Source organism: Ursus maritimus, unplaced genomic scaffold (assembly GCF_017311325.1).
Source record: "Ursus maritimus isolate PB19 unplaced genomic scaffold, ASM1731132v1 scaffold_28, whole genome shotgun sequence".
Taxonomy (NCBI): Eukaryota; Metazoa; Chordata; class Mammalia; order Carnivora; family Ursidae; genus Ursus; species Ursus maritimus.
In genome coordinates, this window is record NW_024425341.1 from 19,975,207 (window position 1) to 19,992,585 (window position 17,379).

A 17,379-nucleotide genomic window follows, 5' to 3' on the forward strand; every position below is an offset into this window, starting at 1 on the left:
CAGCAGGAGTACGCCATCTGACAGAGACAGCTCAGGGCCCCGAGGGCCCCCTCTCTCTCTCCGGCATTTATAATACAAGGGCGCTCCGAAGGTGCGACCTGGGCCAGCAGCACCAGCAGCACGTGGGATACCCGGACCGAATCAGAAAGTCTTGGGGTGGAACCCAGCAGTCTATGTATAAGAAGGCCTTCGGGTGATTCTGAGCATGCTAAATTGTAAGAATCGCTGCTGTTCTGTAATTGCATGTTAACTTGTCTCTACTCTCAAGACAGTGTCTTAGGGCACAAATGTTTTTATCGCCTTTAAAGTACAGAATAGCAAAAATGTTTGGTGAATGAACGAATGAAGCAAATGAATTCCTGCACAGTCTTAACTGTTTAATAAATGCTCGATAAATACTTTGACAGCATCAGACTCAAGGTGAATCGCTAAGGAACCAGAGCCAATGAGTTGCTGAGAAAAATCCCTCCCCTACCCTGGAAATAAAAAACATCTAGCTGTGAAAACCAACATTTCTCCAGAATCCATTTAGGACTCATTTAAGTAAATGCATTTTTTTTCCCGATGGGAAATGGGATGCAGTTTCATCGTAGAACAATTAGAAGAGGCAAAGAAAATATAAAAAAGAAAATAAAAATGTATCTCTTACTCCACCACCTTCTGAGTCTTGTCTATGTACTTCTATACATATCCCTCCATTGTGATGTTTAAAATAAAAATAAATCCTTTCTTTATACTGAAATGCAACACATGCTCAGAAAGTTTGGAAAATACAGAACAGCATTACAGGGACAATAACATCACCAATAATTCCATCATTCAGAATGTTAAAATACCCTGGAGGGTCTCCCTCCAGACTGTGCGTGTGTCTTTGTGTGTTTTTTGAAACCTGGCTATGTTCTACACCTCCTCCTCTGTGATTCCATCCCCAGTCCCAGCATTTCATATGTGACTTCTTCCTGCTCTGTGTAAAGTACAAAGCACACTCCCAACGAACTTTCAGGAAAACCCATATGCTGGGTGTGGCCCAGAAGCCCTCGGCTTGAATCTGCTCTCTGATTTCCCTTAGCACCACCCTGACTTCTTAAAGGATGAGTTAATTTAATGGGCAAAATGCTGGAAACTTAAGTCTCGTGCTTTCACTGAATGAGAAGCCTATTACATTCCGAGAAAAAGGACGAAGCTCAGTGGGCCTTCCTGAAGGAGGAGCTGCGCTGACTTCCGCCCGCTGTCTTCTGGCCCTGGGCTGATGCTTAGGATTTCAGGAACGAGCAGTAATCCTCAGATGGGCGTCTTACTGGGTTGCTTCCTATTGTCTTCAAGGTAGTCGCTGGGAAACAGATAGGCATTGCCCTCACCCACCCATCCTGGAACTCACCGCTAAACCTGTCTTCCTGGGCTGTGACATTTGTAACCCTCACCAGCAGAAGTGAATCTTGTGCCTCTGATTTTCTCGTTTCCAGTGTATCTGTGGGGAGAAAGGGATGGTGGTGATGAATGGGGAGACAAGGCAATCTCAGATAAGGGTTGGACACTCACTGGCTTTTTCTAATGATATTGTAATTTCAAGGTCAAGCTTATTGTAGGCAGTTTGGAAAACGGAGTGAAGTGTAAAGGACGAGGGAAAATAATCACCTGTCTTCCCAAATCTAAAGAAATCCCGTTAGCATTTTGTCTTTGAGGTTTTTGTCTGTGATTTTATCTTCATGAGCATTGAAAAAATATTGTATCTAAAACTTGCAACCTCATTTTTTCACCGAAAATGGTAGCAAAAATTTTGTTTATTATTATGAAACATTCGGAAGCATAATTTTAATGCCATTTCCCATAATATACTTCCCGGAATTCTTTCCCTACCATCACTTTGAATTTTTTAATAAAGATTTTTATTTATTCACTTGAAAGAGAGAGAGGGAGCACGAGCATGAGTGGGAGTGGAGGCAGAGGGACAAACAGACTACCCGCTGAGCAAGAAGCCTGATGCAGGGCTCGATCCCAGGACCCCAAGATCATGACCTGAGTCAAAGTCAGATGCTCAACCGACTGAGCCACCCAGGCGTCCTGCTTTAAGTTTTTTTTTTAAGTTTTTATTTTAATCACCCAGTGCTCATCACACAAGTGTCCTCCTTAATCCCCATCACCTATTTCATCCACCCCCCCCCCCACCTCCAGTAGCCATCAGTTCGTTCTCTATGGTCGAAAGTCTGTTTCTTGATTTGTCCCTCTATTTTCCCCTTTGCTCGTTTGTTTTGTTTTCTGGATTCCACAGATGAGTGAAATCATATGGTATTTGACTTTCTCTGACTGACTTATTTCACTTAGCATTGTACTGTCTAACTCTATCCATATCATTGCAAATGCCAAGATCGCATTCTTTTTTATGGCTGAATAATATTCCATTGCATATACATGTAGCATATCTTCTTTATCCATTCATCAATTGACGGGCACTTGGGCCACTTCCATATCTTGGCTACTGTAAATAATGCTGCCATAAACATAGGGGTGCATACATCTCCTTGAATTCGTGTTTTTGTATTCTTTGGGTAAATACCCAGTAGTGTGATTGCTGGATCACAGGGTAGTAATTTTTTTTAAGATTTTATTTTTTATTTATTTGAGAGAGAAAGAACACACATGTGCATGAGTGGGGTGGGGGAAGGGCTGAGGGGTAGGGAAAAGGAGAGAGAGAATCTCAAGCAGACTCTGTGCTTAGCATGAAGCCTATGTGCGACTCGATCCCACGACCCTTGAGATCATGACCTGAGCAGAAACCAAGAGCTGGACACTCAACCAACTAAGCCATCCAGGCACCCCATAGGGTAGTAATATTTTTAACTTTTTGAGGAGCCTCCATATTGTTTTCCACAGTGGTTACACCAGTTTGCATTCCCATCAACAGTGCACGGGTGTTCCTTTTTCTCCACATCCTCCCCAACACCTGTTGTTTCTTGTGTTTTTGATACTAGCCATTCTGACGGGTGTGAGGTGGTATCTCACCGTAGTTTTGATTTGCGTTTCCCTGATGATCAGTGATGCTGACCATCTATTCATGTGTCTGCTGGCCATCTGGATGTCTTCTTTGGGGAAGTATCTGTTCATGTCTTCTGCCCATCTTTTAATTGGATTATTTGGTTTTTGACTGCTGAGTTTTATAAGCTCTTTATATATTTGGATATTAACCCTTTATCAGATATGTCATTTGCAAGTATCTTCTCTCATTCTGTACGTTGCCTATTACTTTTGTTGGTTGTTTCCTCTGCTGTGCAGAAGCTTCTTATTTTGATGGCGTCCCACTACTTTATTTTTGCTTTTGTTTCCCTTGCCTGGAAAGACATATCTAGAAAGAAGTTGTGATAGCCAATGTCCGAGAAGTTACTGCCTGTGCTCTCTTCTAGGATTTTGATGGTTTCAGGTCTCACATTTAGGTCTTTATTCCATTCTGATTTTTTTTTTTTTGTATATGGTGTAAGAAAGTGGTCCAGTTTCATTCTTTTGCATGTTGTTGTCCAGTTTTCCCAACACCATTTGTTGAAGAGAGTATCTTTTCCCCCATTGGATATTCTTTCTGCTTTGTCAAAGATTAATTGACCATATAATTGTGGGTTTATTTATGGATTTTCTATTCTGTTCTATTGATCTATGTGTCTATTTTTGTGCCAGTACCAAACTGTCTTGATCACTACAGCTTTGTAATATAACTTGAAGTCTGGAATTGTGAAGCCTCCAGCTTTGCTTTCTTTTTCAAGACTGTTTTGGCTATTTGGGGTCTTTTATGGTTCCATACAATTTTTAGGATTGTTTGTTCTAGCTCTGTGAAAAATGCTGTTGGTATCTTAAATCTGTAAATTGCTTTGGATAATATAGACATTTTAACATTTTTTTCTTCCAATTCATGAACATGGAATGTCTTTCCATTTCGTTGTGTCATCTTCAATTTCTTCCATCAGTGTTTTATAGTTTTCAGAGTACAGGTCTTTCACCTCTTCGGTTACATTTATTCCTAGATATCTCATTATTTTGGGACAATTGTAAATGGGATTGTTTTCTTAATTTCTCTTTTTGCTGCTTCATTATTGGTGTATAGAAATGCAGCAGATTTCTGTAGATTGATTTTGTATCTTGCAATTTTACTGAATTTGTTTATCAGTTCTAGAAGTTTTTTTGGTGGAGTCTTGGGTTTTCTGGATATAGTATCATGTCATCTGCAAATAGTGGAAGTTTTACTCCTCCCTTACCAATTTGGATGCCTGTTGCTTTAAGTTTTTGCTAAATATTCTTACATATGTAGCTTTGACCATATTTCTGCAAAGCTGGGGTAGATTCCTCAGAGTGGGATAAAATTTGGATACATTGATGGTTTTGATAGCTATTCCTAATTGCTTTCCAGAATGGTCCAACTTCCACAGCCATGGCCTCAGCATATGAGTGCAAAAGAAGCACAAGTGAAAGGTGCACTGTTCGGAATCTTCACAGCACTAGCTGGCACAAGATGCCAAAACTCAGGTGGGTTTACTGACATGGTCCCTCTTGGCATCTACATTCTACAATCCTAACAATGCAACACAAGTCACTTTTAGATTCCATCTGGGCGTTTGGCTTCAAAATGGCTCACATTATAGTCTGGTCAGCCCATGTTTTGAAAACACGGGTTTCAAGCACAACATTCTAGAAGTGTCCCCTGGGTGTAAATACTTCTGAGGAAGCTAGAGTTACTGTTTTCCTTTAACTGTGTTGATTTTTTACAAGACATCACCCTTGCACAGAAAACGTATCACTCATCCAACCTGTCCACCTAAGAACTTGAACATTTAGTTCTTTTCGCTTGAGTTTAAAAAATGACACTATGATAAAATCCTTGAAGGCCAGTGACCGCATGTGTTGGTTCATTCGCTGTTAGACTCTGCTGCTGAGAAGGCATGAGTCCTAGAGGCTGGTTCCTTCAGACCGTGTATAGGTAAGAGGAAAAGTGTCATGGCCCAACCAAATCCCATTACCTGAGGCCACTATGTGACAGATGTGGAGTTAGTCACACGGAGAACCAGGCCAGAACCTGTGTGTGGTTCACGACAACTAGAAAAATGACCCAAATGTTGATGAGTTGGCGTATCAGTAATTTCGTAGATGTGAGACAACAGTCTAATGAACTCGCACAGATGTAACTCAAACTGTGGAAGGGCCCTGAGCAATTAGTCAGAGACACGCCAAAGATCCCATGGCTAGTTAGTTGCTCTCTGGGTCTTTAACTGAGTCTTCTGATTGTAAGCTAAGTGCACTTGCTCCCTCTCTGGCCCATGTCCATGGAGCCTTGGCAATGTCACTGGAGCTTGGCAGAGTGGGTTGAGAGAGAAGCCTGGACTCGTGAGAAGACCTCCCTTATTATTTATGTTGCTGCCACCTGTAAATCGTTAGTGGAATTTTCTGGTGCAGCCCAGAAGCTGACAGTCATCCACTTATTCTCATATGCATCTCTCAGGAAGAAATAAAATGCACTTAAGAATTCAGTTCTTGGACGCCTGGGTGCCTCAGCCGGTAAAGTGACTGCCTTTGGCTCGGGTCATGATCCCGGAGTCCTGGGATGGAGCCCCACATCGGCCTCCCTGCTCAGTGGGGGTCTGCTTCTCCCTCTGCCTCTTACCCCGTCCTTGTGCTCTCTTTCACTCTTTCTCAAATAAACAAATAAAATCTTTAAAAAAAATAAGGAATTCGGTTCTCTCACCCCTTATTTATAGCAAACCCCTTCTAAGCGAATTTCCGATGAGATGCAAACCAATCTGCAGTGAAACGTAGGCAGGGGACTGTAATTTCCCGCTCTCGACATCATTAAACCTCAGCAAGGCCATCCCATTAGCTCGTTGTCATGTAATTGTGTAAACACAGGTTTGCCAGTTCACAGGACCTGGAAGTATTTCATTATGCTTTCTTCATAGCTAGGCCATACTGACCACATGCCAAGGCTTAAAAAGAAAGAAAGAAAGAAAGAAAGAAAGAAAGAAAGAAAGAAAGAAACAAACAAACAAACAAACAAACAAACAAACTAGCTCGTCCCAGCTAGTGATGATTTGGGTTTGTAGGAAGGCGCTGGACAAGTCTTCAGATACACGCCACCATTTTGTGGCCATCTGCATGGGTGTGGAAGCTGGGAATAAGGGAAAAGGGTGAGTGTCCTCCTTGCTTTCTCCCTCCCTTGTTCCTCAGAAGTTGAATTTAATTCTGTTGAACCAATATGCATTGAAGGGGTCCGGGTGGAAGGTTCCGCGATAGGCCGTTGGGGGAGGAGGAATCAGGCCCATTTCCTGTTATCAAGGAGGTCAAATTCCTGAAGGAGAGATGGCCATATAAATAAGTCTCACTCGAGGCAGAATGGCTGGAGTGTTGTGGCGGCTATGGAAGCCATACGTAGCACGACAAAGAGGGAAATTAATTGTGCTTGAGAGACTCTGGAAGGCTACACGGAAGAGGTAGCATTTAGCAGGTGAAGGGACTTCTCTGAAGAGGAACCACTGTGAACAGCGACGGCACGCGGCCGGGGGGTGCAAGTGCAGGGCACGGGGCTGGGGGCTACGGAATTCGGTGTGAGTAGTGAACGTCATCACCTCTGACCTCAAGGGGACCTGGTCTCTGCCGAGGCCCAGTGTGCTTCACCAGTGCTGACTCTCCCGAGGGCCGAACAGCACATAAGTGTGGAACGACTGCCCGGTAACAGAGGGAAGGAATTCCTGGGAAAGGGGTGCTGCTCCAGCGGGGTATTTTTGGTGCAGAAGCAGAGAGCCATGCAAGTCACCTCCGGCAATAGATGGTTCATTTGAATAATATATTGGGACTGGAACAATGGAGGCAACTCCAGGGATCCTCCCCCCACTGTCTCCCGATGCACTCACAGCAGGTGTGCTCTCTGGAATGCTTTTCTGCTTTGGTCGGCGCTCCTCCCTTCCCCCAGCTTCCTCTGCTTCAGCCGGGTCTCCAGGTCTCCGTATGGACGTGGCTCCAGGCGCCACCCTGACCCCTCTCTCCATGTCCCAGCATTCCCCGCGCTCCTGCTGTTGGTTGGCTCGGTCTCTCCCATGTCTAGTGCTGGGAGCAGGACACTTGCTGGCATACCAGGCCACCAGATGCCCCTACCTACTTCAACCGGCAATGCTGGACTGGCACAGGGCCAGCAGGAGCTGCGGGCAAAGGCGTCTCCCTTAGAATTGGGGTGTGGTTGCCCTGAGAACCTCAAGTACAGCCGCAGGGGAAATAGAGTTGAGTTAGGGTTATGCCAATTGACCAAGGAATCTGAATCGTGTTCAGTAGGCACCGTGTTGTCCAAGGCTTTTATCAGGGCAGAGCCTGCCGGCTCCACATCCTTTCGTATCCTCAGACTCTCTGCAAGCTGCGGGCCAGCAGTCTAACAACTCATTATCCTGTATTTTCCTTTATTTCAGCTTTGTGTCTTCACTTGGAAACCTTATCATTCCATTCTCAATTTGGCTCCATCACTCCCTTTGTTCTCCGAGTCTTTCTCACAGAAGCCTGTGTCTTCGGCAGAGTGTCCCCCCCCCCGCCCAGTGGGCCTCGTCTAATCCGTTGAAGGCCTGAACAGAGCAAAAGGCCAACCCTCCCCTGAGTAAGAGAGAATTCTCCCACCAGATGGCCTCAAACTGAGACACCAGCTCTACAGATTTTGGATCTGCCAGCTTCCGTAATCGTGTGAGCCAGTTCCTTCTCACCGAGTTCTTTCCAGTGTAGGTTATTGATTCTGTTTCTCCGGTGTACCCTGCCTAAAAGAAACCCATTACTCCATTAGTAGTCAGTCCCTACCACTCCTCCCTGCAGTCCCAACCAACCACTGCATAGGCCTATACTGGATATTTCACATCCCTTTTTGTGTCTAGTAACAGTTTCGTACGTGCACGCGCTTTAACGGCTATTGCATCTGATATTGGCATAGCTGCTTCAGCTTTGCCATGGCTGTTCTTTGCCTGGCATATTTTTTCCATCCTGTTACTTTCCACCTATTTGTATCTTTACATTAAAATCCGCCTCCTGTGCAGAACATAATTTTTTAATCCAAAGAGGCAATCTTTGTCTTTTAATTAAGTTGTTTAATCTCATTAGGGCTCATGGGTGGCTCAACTGGTTAAGCAGCCGACTCCTGATTTTGGCTCAGGTCATGATCTCAGGGTCCTGGGATCAAGCCCTGCCTTGGGCTCCGTGTTCCGCAAGGTGTCTGCTCCAGGATTCTCTGCCTCTCCTGCCCCTCCACCCTGCTCACTCGATTTCTCTCTTTCTCTCTCTCTTTCTAATAAATAATCTTTAAAAAGTCTCCTGATGTTAATGATATGGTTATTAATGATATGGTTAGATTGCCATCTGCCATACTGGTTTTTGTCTTCTGTAGATCTCATTTTGTTCCTCTATTCCTCCTTTACTGTGTACTTTTGCATTAACTGGGTATTTTCTAATGTAACATTTTAATTCCATTAACTTCCTAAATATGTTTTTGAATTCTTTTCTTTTCTTTTTTTTTTTAAGATTTTATTTATTTATTTGGCAGAGAGAGAGAAAGAGAGAGAGCACACAAGCAGGGGGAGCTGCAGGCAGAAGGAGAGGCAGGCTCCCCACCGAGCAAGGAGCACGACGTGGGACTTGATCCCAGGACTCTGTGATCATGACCCGAAACCAAAGCAGACACCCAACTGACTGAGCCACGCAGGCTTCCCTTTTTTAGTTATTTTCTTAAGGGGTATTCTAAATCTTACAATATACATCTTACCAGAATCGGCTTCAGATTTATACCGGCTTAGTTTCAAGGAAATACAGAAACTTTATTCCTACATTAGCTCCATTTCTCCCACGCTTTTTGTGCTGTTATTGTTAATTTGCATTACATCCACATCTTACAAAAAACAATACATTGTTATAATTATTGCTTTATATAACATCTTCTAAAGATGCTGAGAGAAGGAGAAGAGGAAGTATACTGTAACATTTGGTATAATAGTTTTCTTATTTACCCTTTTGGCTCATTCATTTCTTCCTTTGGATTTCAGTTACCATCTGCTGTCATTTCCTTACTCCATCGCCGCGTGGTTCCGCTTGCTTCCTTTGTGCTCATGTTGTCAAATATATATTATGTTTGTGTCTATTCTGTTATATATGGATTATTTTGTCTGATTGTTCTAAATCAGTTAAGAGAAGAAAGAAGACACGTGCAATCATACAATTTTTATCATCTCCTCCATAGTCTCCTCCACTGGGGCTCTTTGATGCCCCTGCTCAGACTTTCCCCCTTATTTTTATCTTGTAGCCCCGCAACCTAGGGGTTGCTCCTGGTTCTGCGTAAGTCACTTACTGGTCAAAAGTTGCGCTTAAGTCAGCAGTTGGATTTTTACCTTCTACTTGTTGGATGTGTGTAGCTTGTAGGCGGCTATCACGTTTCGGGGAATTTACATTTTTTGGTTCCACATTCAGCCGGAGACTAGTAGCATGAGTTCCTCTCTGATCACTCCTGAGACAGCTCAGTCTTGGACATGCACAATCTTCTAGGCTCCCAGGAATGAGAGTGATTTTTGCTGCAAGTCTGCCTTCCTAGGAGTAGCCCCTTCGTGGGAGTAGCTTATTGTTCTGTCGGTGTTTGCTCAGAGGTTGTGTTAGAGCCCCTTGTGCCAGGGAGGCTTCTGCTCTGTGATGATGGGACTAAGTGTGGCTTGGGGATGCTCTGAAGTCTGCTCCACGTTCTGCTCTGATTACTCCTGAGTGGCAGCGGCCTAGAGCACGTCCAGAATTGATCGTGATCCCGGGAGCTCTCCTGGCTCTTTCCCTGGTTCTATTAAACTTCTGGCTGCTCTGCTGTCTCATGTGTGTCATGGAGCTCCCCAGCCGCCTTTACTGCTCTCCACCGAGGTATGCACTGTTTTGACAACATCCTTAGGCATGCCGTTCTGCAGGCTCGGTTCCAACTAGAGTCAGTCTTCTCGGGCAGAGCTGTGATGATATGCATCCTTATGGCCTGCCTTTCCTCTGGAACAGACCCCTGTGTCTCTGCACTGCAACTGAGGGTGGGGACCCGCTTTTTCTGACAGTGCGCCTCTACTCTACAAGCGGGCACTGAGGGAGGAGGAAGTGGTCGCCCCTGGTCTTCGGGCTTGCCTCTCCCGGGCTGGGGAAGGGCAGGGACGATTCTTTCCTGCCCTGACCACCCTAGAGCACCGCCCGCAAGCAGGAGGCCCTGGTCCTCTCAGCTACTCTTGCCTGGAACAGAGCTTCTGCAACAAAGGGCTGGGGAGGAGGAGAAATGCAACCGCAGCCCCGGACAGGGAGTCGGGAGAGAGCATCTCCATCTTCTCGGCCACATCTGTCCAAAGTAGAGGGCCCAGGGTACCCCTTCTGGAACATGGAGCTGTGGGGGAGGAGGGGTTAGGGAGGCCATACCTCAAAAGTCACAGACCCTGGTCAATTTTGTATTTAGTGGATTTTCTTGAGTGAACATTTGTCCATTTGCTGTATGTCCTTAAGACAGTTTCTGGAGATTTGAAATGACCATGGCTTTGCGTGTGTGTGTGTGTGTGTGTGTGTGTGTGTTTCTCTAAAGATATTTATTTATTTATTTATTTATTTATTTATTTGAGTGAGAGCAAGAGAGATCACAGATGGAGAGGCAGATGGAGAAGCAGACTCCCCACTGAGCAGGGAGCCTGATGTGGGGCTCGATCCCAGGACCCCAGGATCATGACCTGAGCTGAAGACAGATACTTAACCAACTGGGCCACCCAGGTGTCTGATCTTTACAACATATTTTAAAATATTTATTTCTAAATGCATTCATTTTTATTTATTTTTTTTAAAGATTTTTTATTTATTTATTTGACAGAGAGAGAGACAGCCAGCGAGAGAGGGAACACAAGCAAGGGGAGTGGGAGAGGAAGAAGCAGGCTCATAGTGGAGGAGCCTGATGTGGGGCTCGATCCCAGAATGCCGGGATCACGCTCTGAGCCGAAGGCAGACGCTTAACCACTGTGCCCCCCAGGAGCCCCTAAATGCATTCATTTTTAAAGCAAACATTTTATCACTAGGGCAAATGACCAATTAGTAAATATGATAAAACCAAAAATTATTTAAAATTCTAGGTAGGTACTCTTCCTTTCTTTCCTCTTCTTTTTCTTTCTTTCTTTCCCTTTCTTTCTTTTCTTTTTTTTTCCCCTAGGCAGGTACCTTTAAAGACTCAGGCTTGAGGCCTGCTTTCTTGGTAAAAAGGGGCACCATGCAAGTAAAGAGAATGAGCTTAGCTGCATTTGATCAGTGCTCGCTGGTGCTGGGCACTGTCCTAAGCCCTTTCCACATAGAATCTCATCGGACATTTATAACAACTGTATGAGGTAGATTGTTTCCCCCATTCTGCACGTGAGGAGCATAGATGTCAGAGCCAGGATTCAAACAGGGGCGGTCTGGAGTGAGCGCTCTTCGTCACTCCTGCTAACACAAAAGGCCTCCAGAGCAGTGGTTATCACCGGATGCTGTCCACCTGGCCCACAAGTGCCTGTGTAGCCCTAGCGGGGCAGCCCCAGACCCTGGAAAACCTGCTCTTGGAGGGGATCTGCAGACGACTCTGGAAAGGCTTCATTCCACACTCGTACATGGGGAAATGCCGCCCGGAGCTCGGCCGCTCACAGTCTCTGTCTGCACCTCAGAGGCCTGCAGCGACAACGGGTTATTTCATGCAGCATTTCTCAAACATAGTCCATCTCGGCACTCCTCTGCAGAGGAATACGCATTAGTGTCTCAGGAGATAACGTTTCCTGAAGCAGTTTGAGTAACACTGAATTAGTCTCAGTGTTTAGGACGACTTCATTTCATCCAAAGATTTCTTGCATATAAAGATGAAAAAGACACTTCTTACTTGAGCTTAAATATTCAAATAGGGTTTCCATTGCCAGGTGAATTTTCTCATGCCTTCAAACGCAGATAACGTAAACGATCATCTGCTTAATAAAAACCTCTTCCAGCAACCGTTCTTGTCAGTGCAAGAGTGCCTAGTTCTAGGGGGGAGGGCCTTCCTCATTCCCACCACCACTGTGTGCCGGAGGCCTGGGCGAGGGAACCCCTGGGCTTTTGAACTCAACGCCTGAGCGGCCCCCACATCTGGAACATAGTATATCCAAAGCAAACCTGGGCAGCTTCAAAAAGCTCACCATCAGGCAAGAGAAGCAGCCTGGAGAGGGAATGACAGGTGATAAATCACTCACTGTAGCTGTGGCCACTGATACCTCCTTATCTAGGACGTGCTCGGCAGGTTTAAAGAACTCCGAGTTTCTTGGTTTAAAAAAAAAAACCAAAATGGGGCGCCTGGATGGCTCAGTCATTAAGCGTCTGCCTTCGGCTCAGGGCGTGATCCCGGCGTTCTGGGATCGAGCCCCACATCAGGCTCCTCTGCTGGGAGCCTGCTTCTTCCTCTCCCACTCCCCCTGCTTGTGTTCCCTCTCTCACTGGCTGTCTCTATCTCTGGCAAATAAATAAATAAAATCTTAAAAAAAAAAATAAATAAAAATAAATAAAAAATAAAAAAAAAAAAACCAAAAACGAGGCCCCAAATGATGAGTAATGTTTCCTGTACTACTCTTTTCAGCGGGAGGGGCAGCAGCAGGACGGAGGTCTCGCCTGCCCCAACGGGCTTCCCTAGCATTTTGAAAACCAATTTTTTCCCCAAGATTTTATTTATCTATTTGACAGAGAGAGACAGCTAGAGGGGGAACAGGGCCACACTCAGGTGCCACCTTTCGGGCTGGTAGAGGTGGGTTTGGGTCCACGGCCCCCGGAGGCTCCACCTGCCCTCTCAGGAGGCCCACGCGGAAGCGCTCAGGCCGCGAGGCCCAGACAGGGCTTACTGCTCTCAGTCCTCCCTGGAGGCCGGGCTCCTGCAGAGGCAGCCGCTTTTCCTTGCCTCTGAGCCAGTACCAGCAGGTCCGGTGAATACAGGCCCCTCCCCACGCCCCGGACAATATTCAAGGAGATGGCAAGGCCTGCTAAGAGCTCTTGAAAGCAAGCAAGCTCTAGAAAGGGAAGTTGGAAACGTGTGGTAGATTTCTAAGTTTGAAGAGAAAAGAGGCAGCGTTTTATGTGTGTATTTATTGAGATTTTACTTATTTCACACAGAGAAAGACATCAAGAGAGGGAACACAAGCAGGGGGAGAGGGAGAAGCAGGCTTCCCGCTGAGCAGGGAGCCTGATGTGGGGCTCCATCCCAGGACCCTGGGATCATGACCTGAGCCGAAGGCAGACGCTTAACAGTTGGGCCACCCAGGCGCCCCAGAGGCAGCGCTGTAAACAGGGACCCTTCAGTTTTCCTTGTGGGGACTCCACCCCTCCAAGAGGGCTGCCACCATCCATCTCCCATTAGCTCAAAAGCAACTTAAAAATATAAAAGTTATTCCTAGAACTGAAACGAAAGAAACCGAGAAACAAAAACAACTAAACTCTGCAAATATAATTGCTTAACCATTTCTTCGTATTTTTATTGAACTTTTTTGAATTTTTTTTTTTTAATTTCTGCCCAGTCAAGACAATTCAAGGGGAAACCACAATTACAATTTACAAACTGTGGCATGAAAAAGAACACACACACACCCCACCAGGAATTGTACCAAACCCTTTCCTTTTTATTCATTCAAAAGAGTCCAATGCGCAAATGTCACATATGAGCACTGTCATTTTTTTTCTTGGAAGGGGGAAAAAACATTAATTCTGGCAGCACTCGTACAATTCCAGGAAGTGGTTTTGATACCACAAGTTGCAGGAATAGAAACCATAACAAACTTGAAGGGCGCTTGTTTGCAAGGCAAAGGGACAACTGGGTCTCGAGAGACCCCCCCTTGTGCTTTAGTGAACTGCCTGTCAGCCTCGGCCGGCTGTGCCTTCCCAGGTGCGCAACTGCCTGCATAGACACGGGACATTCCTGTAGAGCAGAGTGTTTTCTGTATCTCCAACCCTCCCCCCACCCTGAAGCAAGGTCTCGAGCTTTCCTGGAGCTTCTTCTGGTCATGTGACCCTCAGGCACGAAGACCTCTTTGCTAAAACACACGTGACACCAACATTTCTTCTTATACCGCTTCTCTAGGGTTCAGATGACAGCACAAAACGTCACTTGTCAAAAAACAGCAGATATTAATAATGTGGGCATTTATGTTCATAAGAATAACAAACATTTTGCAGGGTATGTCACCCAAAGGAGCATTTTTTTTTTTCATTTAATATGGTCCCCTGGGGAGATAGCCTGAAGTCACATCCTGAAAAGTCTTTGCGGAAGACTGGTCCACGTCGGGAAACGGGACAGTTTAGGAACCGTCTCATGCCAACTACAAAACTCCTATGCCCAACAATTCGATGGTCCATAAAGAAATTAAATGTTACCATTAGGCTCACACGCACACACACGCACACACGCATGCACGCGCACGCTCACACAAGAACTGTGACAAAAGGATTAAGCAGGTGATCTTGTGACTGTTTTAAAGAGAAATGAAATCTCAAAATTGAGGTGTTACATTCAAGTATCCAAAAATGCAGAGTCTGATTCCATTTGATTTTATGGCCGTGAGAAATCATACTCATTTAACTGAGGGTCTGGAGTTAGTGAAGTCAACGCCTGGGGCACAAAATCTACAAAAATCACCCTGGGATTTTTCACAATGCAGCCGCTTGCTAGTTTGTTATTCCTTTTAAAAATACGTCGAGACCTTGTACACTGGCATTGCAAGAGTCAATACTGGATAAAAGAAGGAAAAGAATAATACCAGCTGACTCACTTTTCATGCCTTACGCTGGTGAGAAACTGTTTTGCACATTTTTCCATCAACACACAGAGGAGGCAGCTGTAAACAGAGTCCTTTACATTCTTCAGAGAATGTGTTACTACTCAGCAGATACGTTTGGCCTCGATTCGGAGTGGATGAGAGAGCAATTTGCTTTGCTTTTCACGGTTTACTTTGTGGACCCTGAACGACAATGGTTGTGCTAGTTCTTGGCAGGTGACCATCCAATCGGGGGCTCTGTATTTCTAAATAACCAACGTGGGATCATGCCCTCCAGCGAGGCAACTCCCTATCGTAAGGTCTGACAGCCCGATGCGCTAAGCTGTCAGAGTGCTCTGCTAAATTTCACAGACTCTGCTGCAGAGAGAGAGAGAAAGCTCGTGAGCTCTGCACCATTCACAACTGACTCCTGATTATCTTTAGCTAGTGAAAGACTCAGGTTCTCCATGGACGCGTTGACCCCTCTGTCCCCCTCCCCTGAAGAATCCCAGCACCAGGCCTCCCTCGGAACATCACACAGTGACCACGCACTGTGAAAACGAAACCCCTCCCGGGGCAAGGACCACTTGGCCCGGCGCTCGTGGATGGGTGGGCAGAGTGAAACAGGAATCCTACCAGCCTGCCCAACAAACAGGCTGACAGGCAGGGACCTTTATTTCAAAGACGGGGAGGAGACACTGCCTGACATATGCCTTTAAGGTCCTTGCTGATTATCGGCAACCTCTATGACCCCAACACTTAATCCGTGGGCAGATTTTTTTTTAATCTCAGAAGGATTAAAGAATAAAGAATGAACAAAATGGTCTTAAGCTAAAATAAGAAATCAGCCCCATCTTGGCACAGTTCTCATGCAGAATATTGCACCCAGTGTGAACTAACGCTAGAAGCATCAAACTGTATAAATTTAAATGTATTTGCATATTATAAAAATAAAGATAAACATATACATATTTTACACTAGTTACGGAACAGCAATGAACGGTCAGTCGATCCCTCTTTCACATTTAACAGAACTGAAATCTGAGTGCTCAAAACACGGCCACCTGTACTGGAACTATGGCTTTTATGTGCACAGAAAACAAAATCCCTGAGAAGCCATTTGACTTTTTTTTTTTTTCCTTTTCTTCAAGTAGCGCTCTCCTCGGAGGATCACAGTTCTGAGGTTCAGGTTGTAAAACATTTGCTCCATGTTCTCCCCCAGCCTCCCCCCGCCCCCCCTCCCCACTTCTGCCGGAGGCCAGGTGCTCGCCCTCCGCAGCAAGGACCCTGAACGTCTATTCGCTCAAGTGCACGGAACACGTGTGGGAGTGTGGAGGGTCTGCCAGGTATGAAAGATGGTCCAGGTGAGTTCGGATGCTCTCTTCTCCACGGAAATTCCAGAGCCATAGAAGTCATTGGTTTCTGTGCTTTTCACCAACGTTCTTCCTACATGGGTAGACGAGAAGAAAGCAGAGCAATGACAAAAGGGGAAAGGGGATGAAATTCTCAAGGATAAGAACCGGAAGCAGTAAGAGGGATCGGTTTTTTGCGGATTCTAATTTCTACTTCTGGAATTCCTTATAAAAATGTAAACATCAGGCAACTCATGATCCTTCAAAGGAAAGCATCTTCTCACTAGAAAGCTGGGCAAACGCTTCTGTTCATGACATGAAGTCCAGACATAAAGAGGATCTATACTTGGGAATCACCACCTAGGCCATTGTAATTTCACAGCTGAACTACATTTCTAATCAAGAACCCCAAACTCTAACCACAGCCCTGGGTCCTTTTAAGAAACATCCACGGACACGCGAGCGCGCACCCACACACACACACGCACGCACACACACACACACATGCACATACAAGCTAAATAACCCTCTAGGAGTAGGAATCTATACTGAAAAGTGAGAATTTCTAGTTTAGGAGGTGTACCTGGCCTAAACAGCATGATTTCCCTTAAAATGTTAGAGGCAAGGCTACCAAACTAAAAGCTGGAGTCATATGAATAGAAAATGAAGCAATTCCTGCATCACCACCTAATTAAACAGAGGGGCATTCAATTCTGACAAAACGGTTAGAGGGAAAAATGTCAAAGGTCCCCATCCCTTAAATGGCTTTCCTATAACGACACCCCGAGCCTCCACCCTCCATCTCTCGCAGTGCTGCTTGACTGCATGGAGACTGACTGTAATATTAGCAACGTCACCAAAACTGCGCACCTCCCACTTACCAGCTACTTCTTACACGCCAGCAATTGCACCACTAGCCGCAGTGCATTATTCGATTAGTCCTCAATTCGTAACGTGCCCATGAGGTGAGCCCACCCTACTCTGCAACCACCAAGAGGGAAAAGAAGGTTCCAAGAGGGTAAAGAACGCACCTGCGGGGACACACCAGTGTGCGGCAGGGCCAGCCTTCAAGAAGGGTTATTTGACTCCCAAGCACGCTGCACGGAAAAAAGCAAGGTTGGGACGTTCGGAGCCCTAGGGATAGTTTCATGTTTCTCTGGCACTCGGGCCTGAGGACTTTTTGAAGGCCGGTTATTATAGTAAACTTCCCAGTAGAGAAAGTTGTGAAAACTGCCTCAAATTCAAGTGATAATATGATA

General features: G+C 45.5%; 1 protein-coding gene across 3 annotated transcripts in view; it reads right to left on the reverse strand.

Moving 5' to 3' along the window:
- Window positions 1-361: 361 nt before the first annotated feature.
- Window positions 362-17,379, reverse strand: part of MFHAS1 (malignant fibrous histiocytoma amplified sequence 1) — a 108,666-nt gene continuing 91,648 nt past the window's right edge. For 2 of the 3 annotated variants that reach the window (XR_005838268.1, XM_040643331.1), the window contains one exon: window positions 13,464-16,214. Coding sequence is in view for 2 of the 3 variants with exons in the window: in XM_040643331.1 (XP_040499265.1) it covers window positions 16,181-16,214 (34 nt within the window). In the remaining variant the exon portion in view is untranslated. Of the gene's footprint in view, window positions 1,331-1,421; window positions 1,469-13,463; window positions 16,215-17,379 lie in introns of those variants that run through there. The other variant, XM_008710926.2, reaches the window with a different exon arrangement.